General features: G+C 43.8%; 1 protein-coding gene and 2 long non-coding RNA genes across 3 annotated transcripts; 1 reads left to right on the top strand and 2 right to left on the bottom strand.

The window, feature by feature from the left end:
• Positions 1 to 1536: 1536 nt before the first annotated feature.
• On the bottom strand, positions 1537 to 3620 carry LOC119401678 (ATP synthase subunit g, mitochondrial). Its single transcript, XM_037668601.2, has 2 exons — positions 3507 to 3620; positions 1537 to 1958 (listed from the first exon to the last, which is right to left on the bottom strand). The coding sequence occupies exon 2, from the start codon at positions 1919 to 1921 to the stop codon at positions 1631 to 1633; it is 291 nt and encodes a 96-aa protein (XP_037524529.1). The 5' UTR covers positions 1922 to 1958; positions 3507 to 3620; the 3' UTR covers positions 1537 to 1630.
• A 164-nt stretch (positions 3621 to 3784) lies between these two features.
• LOC125759728 (uncharacterized) lies at positions 3785 to 10415 on the top strand. Its single transcript, XR_007417365.1, has 3 exons — positions 3785 to 3867; positions 5056 to 5199; positions 10286 to 10415. It is a non-coding gene; the product is annotated as an uncharacterized LOC125759728 (long non-coding RNA).
• Positions 6861 to 9383, bottom strand: LOC125759729 (uncharacterized). Its single transcript, XR_007417366.1, has 2 exons — positions 9225 to 9383; positions 6861 to 7152 (listed from the first exon to the last, which is right to left on the bottom strand). It is a non-coding gene; the product is annotated as an uncharacterized LOC125759729 (long non-coding RNA).
• Positions 10416 to 14815: the final 4400 nt, after the last annotated feature.

The following is a 14815-nucleotide window of genomic DNA, read 5'->3' as shown; positions in this document are numbered from 1 at the left end:
GGTCTCTTGGCAATGTTCTTTGCATGTGCGTTGACAGTGCTGATACATGCCCCATGACAGATTGTGGGTGTAAGAAGCCCGCGAAGATAATGTCATTAAAAAACTGACCCCAGTTCTGCCCAGCGTGAAGTCTGCAGAAACAGCGGAGCTGCGGTTCTCTTGTGTTTCCTCATTGATTTTCGGTGATGTTTTGTGATTTTAATAATAACTGCTGTGGTTTACGTCCCAAAACCAAGATATGATTATGAGAGACATTGTAGTGGAGGGCTCCGGAAATTTCGACCACCTGGTGTTCTTTAACGTGCATCTATATCTAAGCACAAAGGCCTCAAGCATGTTTGCTTCCATCGAAAATGCAGCCGCCGCGGCCGGGATTTGATCCTGCCACCTGCGGGTCAGCAGTAGAGCACCGTAACCACTAGACCACAGTGGCAGGTGTTTTGTGGTTTTGTGTGGGATTTGTAGAGTAGAGATGCATGGGAAAGGATGTACGGCAGCCCCTGCCACACCCGTCCCTGCTATAGTGACTTTAGGCCCTATTCACGCTCGTGCCACCCCTTCCCAGTTTCAATGTGTGGCTATTGCTTCATCCACTATCGAGGCAGTTATGCCATCTATATGTGTATCTGGGAACTAGAGCGTGACATGCGACGCGGACACTCGTCTGTCATCAGGACCAGCCCTAGAACAGTTCTGTTGTTAAAACATCTCTATTATTCAAGCAACACTTAAACATTTCCTTTCAAGTGGTGTTCCTGCTATGGATACAACTGTCCAACATCACAACGTAAAGACGACAAATTGGCATTTGTAAGCTGGTAGACTGGGGGAGTGCCTCCCACTATCTGCTGGGAGAACTACTGCCCATGGCATAAAATGACTCAAGCTCTGTTGTATGTGCTCGGAATACAATCCAGCATACATCATAGAATCCAGCATACAAAGCTGGATTGGCTTCTGACGAATATTAACTGTTTGTGGCATATCTTATCAGCATTTATTGAGCTTCACACTAGCTCAGAGTCGTATCTGTATACAGGAGATTTGTATGGCGGAGTGACCTCAGCTTCGAAAAGTACCCCTTTAATGAATAGCAGAACGTGCGACTCAACTATGTTAGTTTGACACAACTTTAATGAAAACCAGCAGATAATGGAGCCAAGGAAGGTATTGGAGATGTTAATTGTACTGTTTTAAATGTATTGTAGCAATTATGATACCGATATGAAAAAAGTAAAGCGGACGAAACGACAACTTGCCACCGGCAGGGGCCAAACCTTTGGATGAAGGCTGCAAGTTTGGTCCCTGCGGCTGGCAAGTTGTCTCTTCGTCCACTTCACTTTCTTCATATGTATATCAGAATTACCACAATACACTTGAAACAGTACAATTAACGTCCCCTATACCTTTCTTGGCTTTATTATCTGCTGGTTTTCATTAAGGTTGTGTAAAAAAAAAAAGAGCCCTCAAAATGACCTTCCTTTAAACACTATGTTAGTGAGAGACAATTCTCCCAACGCAACACAGTTGCGAATCGCCTAGTTCACTGGCACATTTATTCCAAATTCGCAACGAATGGAACACCTAGCATAATGTCCAACGGAGGAGCGATGAAGCTGCGAGCGGGTCCCTAAACCTGGTATCCGATTATGCTTCGCTTGCCGATGCACTCGCCAACGTAGAACCAGAAGATGACTTCCATTCCGACCAGCGTGTTGACCGTAGCCTCCTTGACAGTGAAGTTCTTCCACGCGCCGGACTTTGCCGTACTGACGAGCTGACTGAAGCCCCGGAACACCTCGGGAAATTCGCGCGGCGACGGCGGCACCATCTCGACGCGGGCGTACTTCATGAAGGTCTCGAACTTGGGCTTGCCGTTCTTGATCATGGACGCCGTCAGGTTGGCCACGGCCCTCGACATGGCTGCAAACTGGACTCTGGCTTCCTTTCGTTTCTCACTGAAAGAGCAAAGAACCAAGAGAATGTCTTCAACATGTGTTTTCTGAAAGCAGATGCATCCTATTTTGTTTTAGCATGCGTCAGTATGTAAAACTAATCATGCTCAGCGCCGTATAGTTTCCAAAAAATTTAAATTCTTATGTTTTACATGCCAAACCATGATATCATTACATGAACAGTGTGCGATAGGACTTTTTCGCTGTACACGATAGCGTTCTGTTCTCTATACCCTCTGTTTTTATTTTATGGCCCATCCAAACAGGTTACGAGGCTGGTCGCAGTAGGCTCTGCAGCAATTTCGACCACTCGCTGTTGCTTAACGTGCACTTAATCATATGCAAATGGAGCCTATTTTCACCGCTGTATTGTTTCATGAAAGGAGCAGCGGTGAGATTGAAAAGACAAACATTATTATTTAATGCACACGTTCATACTCTGATGACATTGCACTTTTCTTGAGGTCTAGCAACATTGCTTACGTTCTACGAATGGCTTGGATGACTGATTGATTGATGTGGGTCGTAACATTAAGAGGTCGGAGGACGACACTGGGTCAGGGAACAAACGGGGGTAGCGGATATCCTAGTTCGTCACCAAGCGAAAGAAACGGACCTGGGCTGGCCACGTAATGCATAGGTCAGACAACCGGTGGATAGTAACAGCAACATAACTGGTTACCAATGAATGGGAAACACAGTCGAGGAAGGCAGACAGTCACATGGAGTGACGAAGTTAAGTTCGCAGGGATAAAATGGAGTCAGCTGGCACGGGATAGGGTAAACTGGTAATCATTGGGAGAAGCCTTCGTCCTGCCGTGGACTAAAATAAGCTGACAATGATAATGATGATGAAGGATTCCGTATCGGCATGTGGAAGCAACCTCGTACCACCGGCCCAGGAACAATGCTGATCGAGAAGTCGCGGGTTCGATACCGAGTCGCATTACCGTGATCCACCGCGACGAACGCAAAAGTAGCTTGGGTAGGGCATGAGCGAGCTGAAACATGCGACAAATTTGTGAAGCAGAGAGCGTTGCGGGCTACAAAACGTTGGCACGTCAGCATGCGGGCAGCTCCACTAGTGTATCCTTTATGACGTGCTGATACCTTGCATTCGGGGGTCTCTGCCAGTCCAATACTTTCAACGGCTATTAAATGTTTGTCATCTGCCCAAGAAACACGTGAACTTGCTTCGACTTTGCTGTTACAAGGCATTTAAACTGACCGTGCTCAAGATACCGGCGTCAGACACACACTCCGCGGCCTGTTTCAATCCCAATAAAAGTATACTGAAAGCTTCAGGCTTGTGCATGCGCAATAAAGCGACACATAAATGGACAATCAAGATAAACGGCTGTTAAGGAGCAAAACGAAGGATATTTTCCATTCGGTAGGCGAGCGGCACCTTACAGCAACGGTTAAGAGCGAAACCACGTGCTAATAAAAGCACAAAACAGCCGCAGCGATACTCATTACTAAAGCTTCTTGTGAGAGTAGGGCAGTCAGAAAATCTCGCAAGAATCGTGACGTTAGATGCAGAAATCTTACCGAAAAGTTTGGAAAACTGTCCTCACGTCCTCTGAGCAAGGGCAGCAGGGACCGGCGTGAAGTAAGGCACGATTGTGCTTTCTTTCTTTCTAGCGCAGTGTAGGTAGCGCTGCTAACGTTTTAAGAATATAGTATAGGTATTGTTCATTATATATTTTCTAGGAAATTACTCACGTTATAAAGTTGATTGGGCAAATATAGTGCCTATTTTTGCATTATTAGCGCCGTGGTTAAAAAGAAAACACATATATTGTTTAATTAGGAAGTGGCCGAAGTCAAAGTCTTATCTCAAGTCGCTGCATTCTCGGCTGAAGCATGTAAACAAATCGGCACTGCTGCGACTTTTGACGGCGATTAAAAGGTAGGTACCGCGTAATTAACTGGCAAAAATGACAGCATGCGATAATCGTGTAAGTTAAGAGTCAGCCTACGTGCCTACCAGCCTTATTGCGGAGGTGTAGAGCTTCGCTTTGACCGCGTTATCCACAACCACAGCTTTGCGAGATTTGGCTGCTTCGTTGTCACATCTTGGAGCTTTTGTTTTTTAAGAATGCCTCACTAGGTGTCGGTTGTGCGTAGCCGTTTCTCCGCACACGACATCGAGTGATGTAAGGAACGACAACAAGGACCGTGCGAATAATGTTGGTACGTACTGTACGTCATATGTACATACTCCGTTCTCATAAGCCAGTGTCTGAACAAGCATCCAGTCTTGCGAACGGTGTAGGTTAACTGACAGTAGGTGATGAATAAAGCGGCATATCTTCGCTATGCGCTTTATCTTTGCAGAGATATTCTTTATCGATCTCAACGCTGTGTCCATCGATTTCGGGCAATCATTGATAGATGCCAGTGATGATCGAACTTCGTGCTTTGTTGGGCGATGCGGTCACTAGGAAACAGAAAAAAGTTTAATGTGTAGTTTAGTTCGGAGGAGAAAGTACGAGAGTGTGAAAGTCGCTGCTACGTCGTCAAATGTTTCCACTGTTGTTTAATGTCGATTCTCTTTGTCAAGTAGATACTTGATTTTGAGATGGACATCGACATCAACAAGTGTGAGGCTTGCTGCAGTAGCATAGGGGACCTCATTATAACCGTGTTCGTTATGTTGATGTTGGTTTGTAGTGTACTTGCCGACATGGGCGTGTGATTACTGTGTGCTTACAATGAACATCGGATATAAGCAGGACTCCTGTGTCAGATGTTGCTTTGCTCTATGGTTCTGCTTTATACCAGTGCGAGGCAAGTGTGTCCAGTGTTCCTTTTAAAAGTATTAACATATGAATAATTAGCATTTCTCACTGTGTGCTGGGGAAGTTACTGCGTAACCACTTAAATACAACTTGCTTTAACATTGGGAGTTGAAGGTATGGCAGTCACTGCTGACTGCTTCGCTGAATGCCGCTAAACTTTTCTGCAGCTGTCCCATCACTGCTTCCTAAGAGACAGGGCTGTTTTTAGATGAAAAAGCAGCCCATCGCAACCGCAAGGGACAAAAAGACCAGACTTGCGCTACGAAAACAAAAAGAAGTGCGTTTGTACATTTCAGAGACGTTATTGGATCATGCGACAGCAGTCCGCCGGTAGCCGGAGCCAGCCGCGGTCTCGCACACGACGTGGGGTTTCTGTCGATGGTCAAGGAACGAAAGGCGCTACGGTCAGCCGGGTGATGCCTGCCGTTGCCGGAAGTCAGGTACAGTTCCCGTGGCCTTTGATGTGGTATGACGTGTTGTTAGTAGTATAGTGGGACACATTCTGTCGCATTTTACCCAAGAAAGCACCATATTTAGATCGAAGCTACCAATAATAGTTTCATTTAAGTGTACTGTACGTTGTAAGTGCACGTTAAACACCAGATGGTCTAAACTTCCGGAGCCCTCCGCCACAACATGCCTTATAAGAATATTGTTGTTTTGGCATGTAAACGGCACAAGTTGCATTTATATTGCAATAATTAAAGCTTCATTATGTGCGAAAAGCATTGGAAAGCATGCCAGAGTCATCCGTCCACAATCACTGCACCCTGCACACAATACATTAAAAAGCAAGCAAAAAAATTATAAACACGAATAAAAAGCATCCATCATTATCCTTATGCACTTCTAGTCAATTCGCCAATGAAGAACCCCTAATTTAGCTTACATTTTGTGTCTGGTAGCTTTTGTTGCATTTGGTGCAGATATTGTGCAATCTCTTCTCTCTCCCCCCTTTTTTAAGACGGTTGTTATCGTAACTGTCTTTTTAAACAAATGAAAAAGAAGTGAATTGACCATGGGTCTTAGTTTCGTTCCACTTGAAAGAGTGTAGTGTTTGCTACCACTAGGCGCTTAAACAGTGCATGAAAGCCAGTCTCGCAATGAACAGGCTGTTTCATACTTGTAGGAAAACCTGGAGCACATTAAAATGTGCTCCGAGTTTTCCTCTGAAGTGTGAAACAGCCTGTACAAAGAAGAATTGAGATTGCAATGAAACGGAGTTCACATAAATGGCTAGATGAAGCAGGTGAGGAACTGGCCTCATTTCCACAATGCACTGTAAAGAACGTTCCCGCATTTCCTAAGTATCACCATCAGCAGGCAGCAAGTCCAACAGTGAGCCCTTTTACAGCGAAAGCTGTTACAAGATCACAACAGTTGATTTTGGTGGCTTAGTTTTCCACCCCCGCCAGTGTCCGTAACAGCTGTCACGCACAATGAGGAAAAAGAAATGGTTTGAGGGGGATGTCAACCCAGGCACTCTGCATGGCACAGAGCCATATTCTTCCACACAGCCTGTCGAGGAATACTCGTACAAGTGTCATGTCGGGTAAGGAATAACATTAACAGATGTAATGTAGCTTGAGAAGGACGTCTTGTTGGGCGAGTTGGTAATATACCATTATTAAACGTAGCGCAAAACAACTTGATAGTCTGCGCTGTGTATGTTGCCACTTTACTTCGTTCGTGTTTGTTTTGCGCTACGTTTTGTAATAATGTAATGTAGCATGGTCAAAAAGTAAAATGACGCCAGGTGTCACACAATGCAAATTATGTAACAAGTGGGTGTTTTAAAACTTCCCGCCCACTACAAAGGGCCCAGCCATAGTTCATCGTCATCAGCCACAGCATCAATAATCTGCTCATAATGCCTTACAGGCGCATAGTGGGTACCTCATTTTGTGCAGAATGATGAATAATGGCATAGTGGGCACTTTGCAAAATTGTGATGATTTATGGCATGGGAGGGTACCATGCAACTGTGCTTGCAGTAATCGCCCCAAAAGAGTTTACAACAAGCTCTAGAAAGGCCGCTCTTCCAGATTTTGCTGTGACTGCTGCGTGTTCCGTGCAGGCCTGGCGTTTTTTTCTCTGCTTCATCTATGAATCTGTACAACTGTGGGGAATCAGCAGTGGAGTCTGCAGTGCACAGCGCATCCTAGTGGGGGCAGCTGGCAACTTCAGGTAGTACATATGGCAACTAGTACTGCCAACGACGCTATGGCCCTCGATGCTGGAGTAAAGGTGAAGAGGTTTCGGGGACGGCGTTATTGCTGCGTGATCGGCTGTTTCAACCAGGAAGGCTCCACCAAAGGCGTGTCTTTCTACAATTTTCCTGCAAGACCGTGGGAGAAAGAGCGGCGGCAGCGTTGGATACAAGCGGTTCGACGCTGTCGAGTAGGTGTTGAGCTTTCTTCAAGTTGTGGCCGCCATGGAGGAAAGAAGTAGAACAGGAGAGGCCTTGACGTCACGTCTTTGAAGTTGGAAGTGCAGCTATTCGGGCGCCATAGCCGAGCACACAATGGGTGCCCGGTGGGGGTGGGGGGGGGGGGGGGGCTTTGCCTTCCCTTTCATATTATTGTCAAATTTTTGATAATAATGACAGTCAAGGACCCCTGATGTTTCATTCCAAGAGTGGTTTGCTTCCCAACTTTTACCCCTTGGAATAGCTGGGGACCAAACGCAGGAACTTGAGAGCAGCACGTCATTATTGCGTCATTTTTATTTTTGCATTCATTGAGAAGCTTGTTTTCTATTGCACTCTTCCAATGGGGGGGGGGGTGGGTGTTGCTGCAGTGAAAACTTGCCCCCCACCCCTCCCATAGAGAACCCCGCGCACGCCTAAGTTGGTGGCCAATCTCCAACTGGCTCGCCGGAGCTGTTGGAAGCAAGCTTTGAAATTGCATTGCGACTTTTCCAAAATATTACTTACAAACACGGTGCTGTCTTCACCAAAGTGATTGTGTGTCGCAAATATCAACCAGAAGTGATGTAAAGGAACTCTAGCCAACAATAATGCTTAATTTACCATTAGCTCAACATTCATAGTCTCTTCCGTGTCAATAGCGCACAGAAATAGAAAAAGTAAGTCGCGTCTTCAAGTGAGGACGCTCTGTCGCAAAAGGTTAACAAAGCAGGTTTGTCCCGTGATCTTTCTGTGGACCATTGAAGAAGGTTACTAAGGCTTGCGCCATGATTCTGCGAGAGCCTGTATGTTTGACAGTCGTTACTGACATACCCAGAACACAATTTTTCAAGCTCACACGAGTGAGCCCTAAGCGCAAAATATATATTTCGACGAGAAGGAAAGTTCTTGATAAAAATATCTTGTGTGAGTCGCGCATTTTATAAAAATGTGCTCACTGGTTTGAAACCACTGATAACTTGTATTTGAAGGTACAAGTTCAAAAGGCGCATTGCAGAGCAATGATTATGTGAGATATTGGCGTGAAAGAGCATTGACACCATGATCAAAAAAGCTAATTTTTTGCTAACAGACTTATGTGTCTACTCACTCAGGCTCATTGGACTGAGGTCAAGCCATGAGTCCGAGTCTCACCGAGTCCGGCTGAGTAACGTGTCAGTGAATTTGAGTCCGAGTGAGTCTGGTTGAGAAAAAGTTTAGCGATTCTGAGTCTGTGTGAGTCTGGTTGAGGAAAATTTTGCTCAGTCTGAGTTCGAGTGAGTCCTTCGGAGTGAAATATATTCCTTGAGCAAGTCTGAGTGAGCTCCAATTTCTTTGCCGACCTATGCACACAAGCAACTCTGTATGGTGTGGCTAGTGGCATGACTTGGACTGCGTTTATTGATGTGACTGTTGGGCCACCAGTCGCAGGAATCCTTTGCAAAAAAAAAAAAAAATCTGCAACCCTTCCCTTACCAGGAAAACGGGGGCAAACGAGGCTTTGCAGGTGCGTGGCTGACCTACTACTTAGTTTTCTTTCTTTCTTTCGCATTATGCCATGCTCTCTCCTAACTTTTCCCTACATCCATGCCAGGAGTTGGACCTTCATCCACTAGTGCTTAGCAGTGCAACATTTCAGTTGTTACAGGCAACAACGGTCATGCATTCATATCCAGGCAGCAATGAAATGTGGCAACGTGAGATAACAAGTGCCCTTGATGCATGATCAGATTGCCATATCAGAAACGGCCGATCACCGACAAGCTGTGGATCAAGAGAGCACCGGTTATTGGAAAACAGTGCTTACAGATACGTGTGTGGCCTTGGAGGGCCACATTTCTGGACACTCGCCTGCACTGGGTTTTTCACGTATAATGCAACCGAAATGTGTAACACGTAATAGCTTCGCTTTGAAAAAAATTGGCGTCACTGCTGCCATACTACTCTCTAATGTAGCCAGACTGGCCTTGGGAGCCTCTTCTGACCTTTCCTTCCTTCATGCGTGACCACGATACATAAATGGCGAAGTGAGGATTTGAACTTGCGTGCATGGTTTACTCGACAGGCCTGACGGCAAGCTTGGCAACCGAACGCCAACACTAGAATATGCAGCCAGCACTTCGTCGGGAATTCAAAGAGCAATAGCATGTACCATCCTTCATACGTGCCAACAATTTTTCCCGCTGCATACCGTCGACCGTCTCCTTGTGACCCTTCGGGGCAGGAAGAGCGCTACCGGCGGTGAGTTTTTTTGTTCCTTAAAGGAGCACTGACACAAAACCTTGACACCTTGTTTTGTTTTTGTTGTTCCAGTGGGCACCTAACTAAGCATTATCGTGGCTGAAAATCTCGTTTGTTTTGAGTGCTCGACTTTTCATCATTTGGAGACATTTCTACAGTGCCAGTTGCAGTTTTGGTTTCAAAGAGTGGCAAGAAAGGCGGTGCCAGTCTGATGTTGTTGGTAAATGCATCCAGCCACGTGAACACATGAAACAGCGACGCACTCGCCACACGCACTGCACATGCGGCATCACTTGCACATGCATGAAACACTGTTGCAAGCACTATACTCGTTTACAACCCTAGAAAAAAGTGTTGGCTGCACCCACAGGACCACGGCATGCCCACCATTCACCTGCGAAAGACAGTCGTGCTAGCTGGTTTCCGCTCAAACTGGAAGTAGTTTTCCTCAGCTAATGTAAATACAACGCATATTAAGAGTTAAAGGTTCACCATTACTACCTAAAGCATTATGGTTGGTTCACCAGCGATGTCAGAATTCCTGACAGAATTTACCGGGACGTTCACGTTTCCGACCTAAAACCGGGGACACAAACGTGCGTCTGTGTGAGAAAGTCAATGGGCATGCAGTGGGTACATCACAAGCGTAGTTGCAGTAGATGTACTAAGGCAGTTTGAAATAGTGAATGTTACGCAGGCTAGCGATTGAGAAGGTGTTGCGAACGGGACCCGATTCCACTCTTGCATTCTACGCTTGAAGGTGGAGCTCATGCGTCGTCCATGTTTATGATATCGCGATGTTCTCAACACTCTGTACTTGTGAGTGTCATGTATGTGAAAAGCCATAAGTCAGCTGCTTTGGTATTTTGTCTCACCAGGTGGATAGAGCGAGCTCGGGCGTGTAAGAAGTCGCTCAAGGATGACCAGGCACCACAAGGAAGTGAACAAAGGGCAAGCAAACGAAGGGCAAGCGCACTTTGACTGTTGCACTTATTGTTCATAAATGATTCAAGAAAGTCTTGACTTTTCTCATTTTATACAAGACGGAGATGCTTGCAATCTGGCTGGAGGTTCTTATTAGCATTACTTCTGTTCTGAGCCACCTAATGGATATATGCCATATTTACTCGTATCTAACTTGCACCCAATTTTCGTGGGCTCAAAATAAATGAACCTGAACGTATTGTTACGAGATTAAAAAAAAAAGACATGCCACTAAGTTTATGATCAGAAAAAAGGGAAAGACTAGCACAATTTGCCTTCACAGAGCAGGAAATTTATTTTCCTGCAGTTCCTTTTCTTCTGCGATCCAGTTTTTCTGGCTTTAAGAATGCTTCTGGATACATCTCAATCACTGCAATACTGGGGCTGTTACTTTGACAAGCTTGATCTACACGGAGTTGCTTCAGAAGGCCTACAAGGATAATGTTCGAGGTTAGCGTACTTTGCCACTTTCAACCTGTAGAAACTTTTCCTGGTCAACAAGCAGCTGAAGATCTCCTTTTGCGCTACTGACAGTCACATGCTTCGGGCATGCAAAAAAGACGTGACGCAGCTACCTTCAATGTGTACAATAACTTTCCTTTGACGTGAGCTTTCATAATTAAAGCGGTGCGTCAGCTATTTGCACTTCACGAGAAGCATCTACGTTGCACAAAGGTCGCAGTTGCACACGATATGAACCTAAGTCGTGGAGGCCTATGCGAATTTGCAACAAAATGTGCTCTTACGCCATTTTGTGATGGTGATGACGCTGCAAGTGACTTTTTTGATGGGATGCTCTTGCCAATGCGGTGAACATAGTTTTTGCTCCATACTCAATTCTAATGTGCAGGCAATTTTTTAGTTCATTTTGTCACACACACACACACACAAAACAAAAGATGTGCATTCAATTCGAGTAAATACAGTACAGGGAGTTGTGTTGATTCAACACTGGTCAATTTGAGCTCAACTGAAGTTCCCGGCCAGTGGCTGTACATTTCTGTAGAACAAAACTTTGGTTATTTCAATCTTGAAATATACCTTCGCTCGATGATTTGAAATGGATTAGGTCATTTTACATATGCACAACCGCAGTGGTTTCTACAGTTGTGGTTCTAGCCTTGGCAGTGCTTAGGGTATGCCGAACGTGTATAACATGATTCCTTTTTGAAGAACGCCCATTTTTGGCTCGTACTGAGAAAGATTATCAATGCAAAAACTCGGCTCACTAGGAATGATGTGGCATTTGCCAATTCTAATTCACTCTACCTTTTTTGTTGCTGCTAAGTAAATTTGTTGGAAAATTGCCTGGCCAATGCAGTTCAATATCCTATTGAGGTGCAACATCCACATACACTCAAAACCTCATTATAACAAAGTCACATCTGACTTGAAAATAAGTTCGTTATATTAAAAAATTTATTATAAACGTATATTTGTAACACTGTATCTATGACAACACTATTCTTCATTTACTTAGTTATAACTGATAACTCGTTATATCCGTGTTCGTTATATTGGGGTTTGAGTGTATGTGGACGCAACTTGTTTTTGCCAGTTCTTTGGACTAGTGGCCAGGAAAGAGCAAGATACTTTGCGCATAGTATGAATTGAACCTTTTGCAAGTCACTGTGCCTTGAGCTAACCTAATGTGCTGCATATGACTGTAGCCAATCACATTAGTGAAGGCACTATGATGTTCGATGGGTCATTCGACATGCCACGTTCCAGGACCAATATCAAAAGTATTATTTTTTTTTTGTTCTGAATGAATGCAATGAAAAATAAATTACTGATGCATTTTGAGCCTAAGAGTTGATCCTTTATGTAAAAATGGTGCATGCCTGGTTGCAGAATATTTAAATATACAGGGTGTTTCAAGAAATGTGTCCAATCTTCTCAAAAAAATCAGGAAAATGCGATATTTGATTGCTGCCTTCAGAATTGGTTTTTCTGTAGTGGCAGGGATTTTAAGATGGTTAAAGAAATTATTTGGGACTATAATTAAAAAAGTTAAATTCATTAACTTTTTAATTAGTGGAGTTAGGTGGTTGTGTCAAATGGGAGAATTGATGTTCTTCATGCCAGAAACCCAACCCAACTTTGGGATTTGGAAAAAGTGGCATCTAGTAATAATTACGAAGTAATGAAATTCAACCAAATTCAATGGCAAAACCTAAACAAAAACATGGAAGAACGCAACTGCCATATTTTTCTGAGACGTCCAAAATGAGTGAATGACTTTTTCTGTAGCACTAGGCATCTTAAGATGGTTAGAGACATGACTTGAGACAGTAATTAAGAAAGTTAATTAATTAACTTTTAATTAGTGGAGTTAGGTGACTGTGTCAAATTGGGGAATTGAAGTTGTTCTTGCCAGAAACCCATCCCAACATTGCGATTTTGAAAAAGCGGCCTCTAGTAATAATTGCGAAACAATGAAGAAATTCAACCGAATTCGACGGCTTTCGCTGTTGAAAGCCATTGCATTTCGTTGAATTTCATTACACCACAACAATTACTAGAGAACACTTTTTCGAAATCTCAAAGCTCGGATGGGTTCCTCGCATGAAGAACTTCGATTCTCCCATTTGACACTATCATCTAACTCCACTAATTAAAAAGTTAAATAGTGTAACTTTCTTAATTACTGTCCTAAATGATTTTCTTAACTACCTTAAGATTCCTGCCACTACAGAAAAAGCAATTCTGAAAGCCCCGAGCAAATATCAGCATTTTCCTGATTTTTTAGAAGGTTGGACACATTTCTTGAAACACCCTGTATATGTGCTAATTACTATTAGTTACCGATATTATATATTTGCTAATTACTATTCATTACTGAAACTCGAACAAAACAACATATTACTTCATTTTCTTTCTGTGAGCCTACAAGTTGATTCTTTTTGTATAAAAATGGTCCATTCCTGGCTGCAGAATAATCAAATATATATGTGCTAATTACTATTAATTACTGAAACTCACACAAAACAACATACAGTTGAACCCTTCAATAACGAAAGCCCTCAAGAACGAAATCCTCGCGGCAACGAAGAAATCTGGTGTCTCCGGCGAGCGTCCATAGAGTTCAATGCATTTGTCCCCTCTCGACAGCAAGGAGATTTTAAAAAGTACTCCCCCAGTGACGAAAGTTTCATGGAGTGATCTGTAACATTTTTTTCAACCCTTGAGCTAGTCGAAAATGCCAGAAGTTTGAAAATACCAGAGACAGAAGCGGGAGTTCCTTCTGGAAGCAGCGATGACCTGCAGCCACTGGCTGAAGTATGAGACTCGCTTTGCCGTGTTGATGGGGCGATACCAGGCGCTGTTGAACTGCACGACTTTTTGTGGGCTGACACCGACCTGATCGTGCATGAAGAGTTCAGCGACGACAATATCATCAAAAGCGTGTGCAAAGAATATGCGAGTGGTTACGAGAGTGAGGAAAGCAACAAAATACAAGCTGGGCAAGTAAGTTAGCGCAGAGTTCTTGATGCTTTTGACATCATCTGCACTTTCCTCGGCGCCCACTACGACGACGAAACTATGCCAAGCTTACTAAGCTGCAATGCTCGAGCTGTCAAGCTCCTTCAAATGGACGTGAAACAGAGCACGATCAGCAACTTCTTTAAATAAATTTTGGCTTGTGCGAAGTAACTGGTGTGCGTATTTTTCTATTTCCGCTCCAAGGAAATTCTCACGACAACGAACAAAAGTCGCTTCCTTGGCGGTTTCGTTATTGAGGGTTTCTACTGTATTACTTCATTTTCTTTCTTCGAATTTAATATAGTGTGCCTTGGAATTATGTTGTGCGAATTTGGCGCTCTTGGCAAGCAGTCCATCATAATTCGCGCCTGAAGGGGATATGAAACCAACGCCAAACTCCATTAGCAACTCCCTATTGTCAGAACCAGCCTGGCCAGTATTGTTGCCATCACAAGTTGTTGCAACAGTACAAGAAATAAACAATAGGAGCTAACGTAAAGGGATGAAATTTAAAAGTGCAGAAGAGGAGCGAAGGCTCCCTGGCTGTCCAGTGTAGGGTTTGCGGTTGCACCTCGAAATTTTAAGAAGAAAACAACAATGGCTTGTGTCCGAGAACTTTAGCAACAAAATGAGAATTATGAAAATGAAAATGGGAAATGAGAAGCTACCGCCATTGCAAAAGGTAGCTGCATCTTTCCATGTATGCAAAAGCGATGTCGTATATTGGAAATGCGCTGCAAGTCTTCATCGGGACATATTTTATCACTGATAAGGTAACTGTGTTATGGTTTAACTTGTATAATGTCATTCTTGATATTGTGGGTGAATGAAAGAAAGGTAATGGATCAAGGGTGTGTTTTTCTTTGTTAAACACAGCCTAATGAAACCCACAGACAATGAAGCCAAGGGAATTATTTGTAGTCTTTTAACTGTAGCGT

The sequence above is a fragment of the Rhipicephalus sanguineus genome, chromosome 8 (genome assembly GCF_013339695.2).
Source record: "Rhipicephalus sanguineus isolate Rsan-2018 chromosome 8, BIME_Rsan_1.4, whole genome shotgun sequence".
NCBI lineage: Eukaryota > Metazoa > Arthropoda > Arachnida > Ixodida > Ixodidae > Rhipicephalus > Rhipicephalus sanguineus.
Note: the sequence above shows the minus strand (reverse complement) of the source record. Positions and strands in the feature narration are given on the sequence as shown.

Bases quoted from the DNA above. Each gene is read 5' to 3' on its own strand.
- LOC119401678 (XM_037668601.2), bottom strand. From the start codon at position 1,921: ATGTCGAGGGCCGTGGCCAACCTGACGGCGTCCATGATCAAGAACGGC.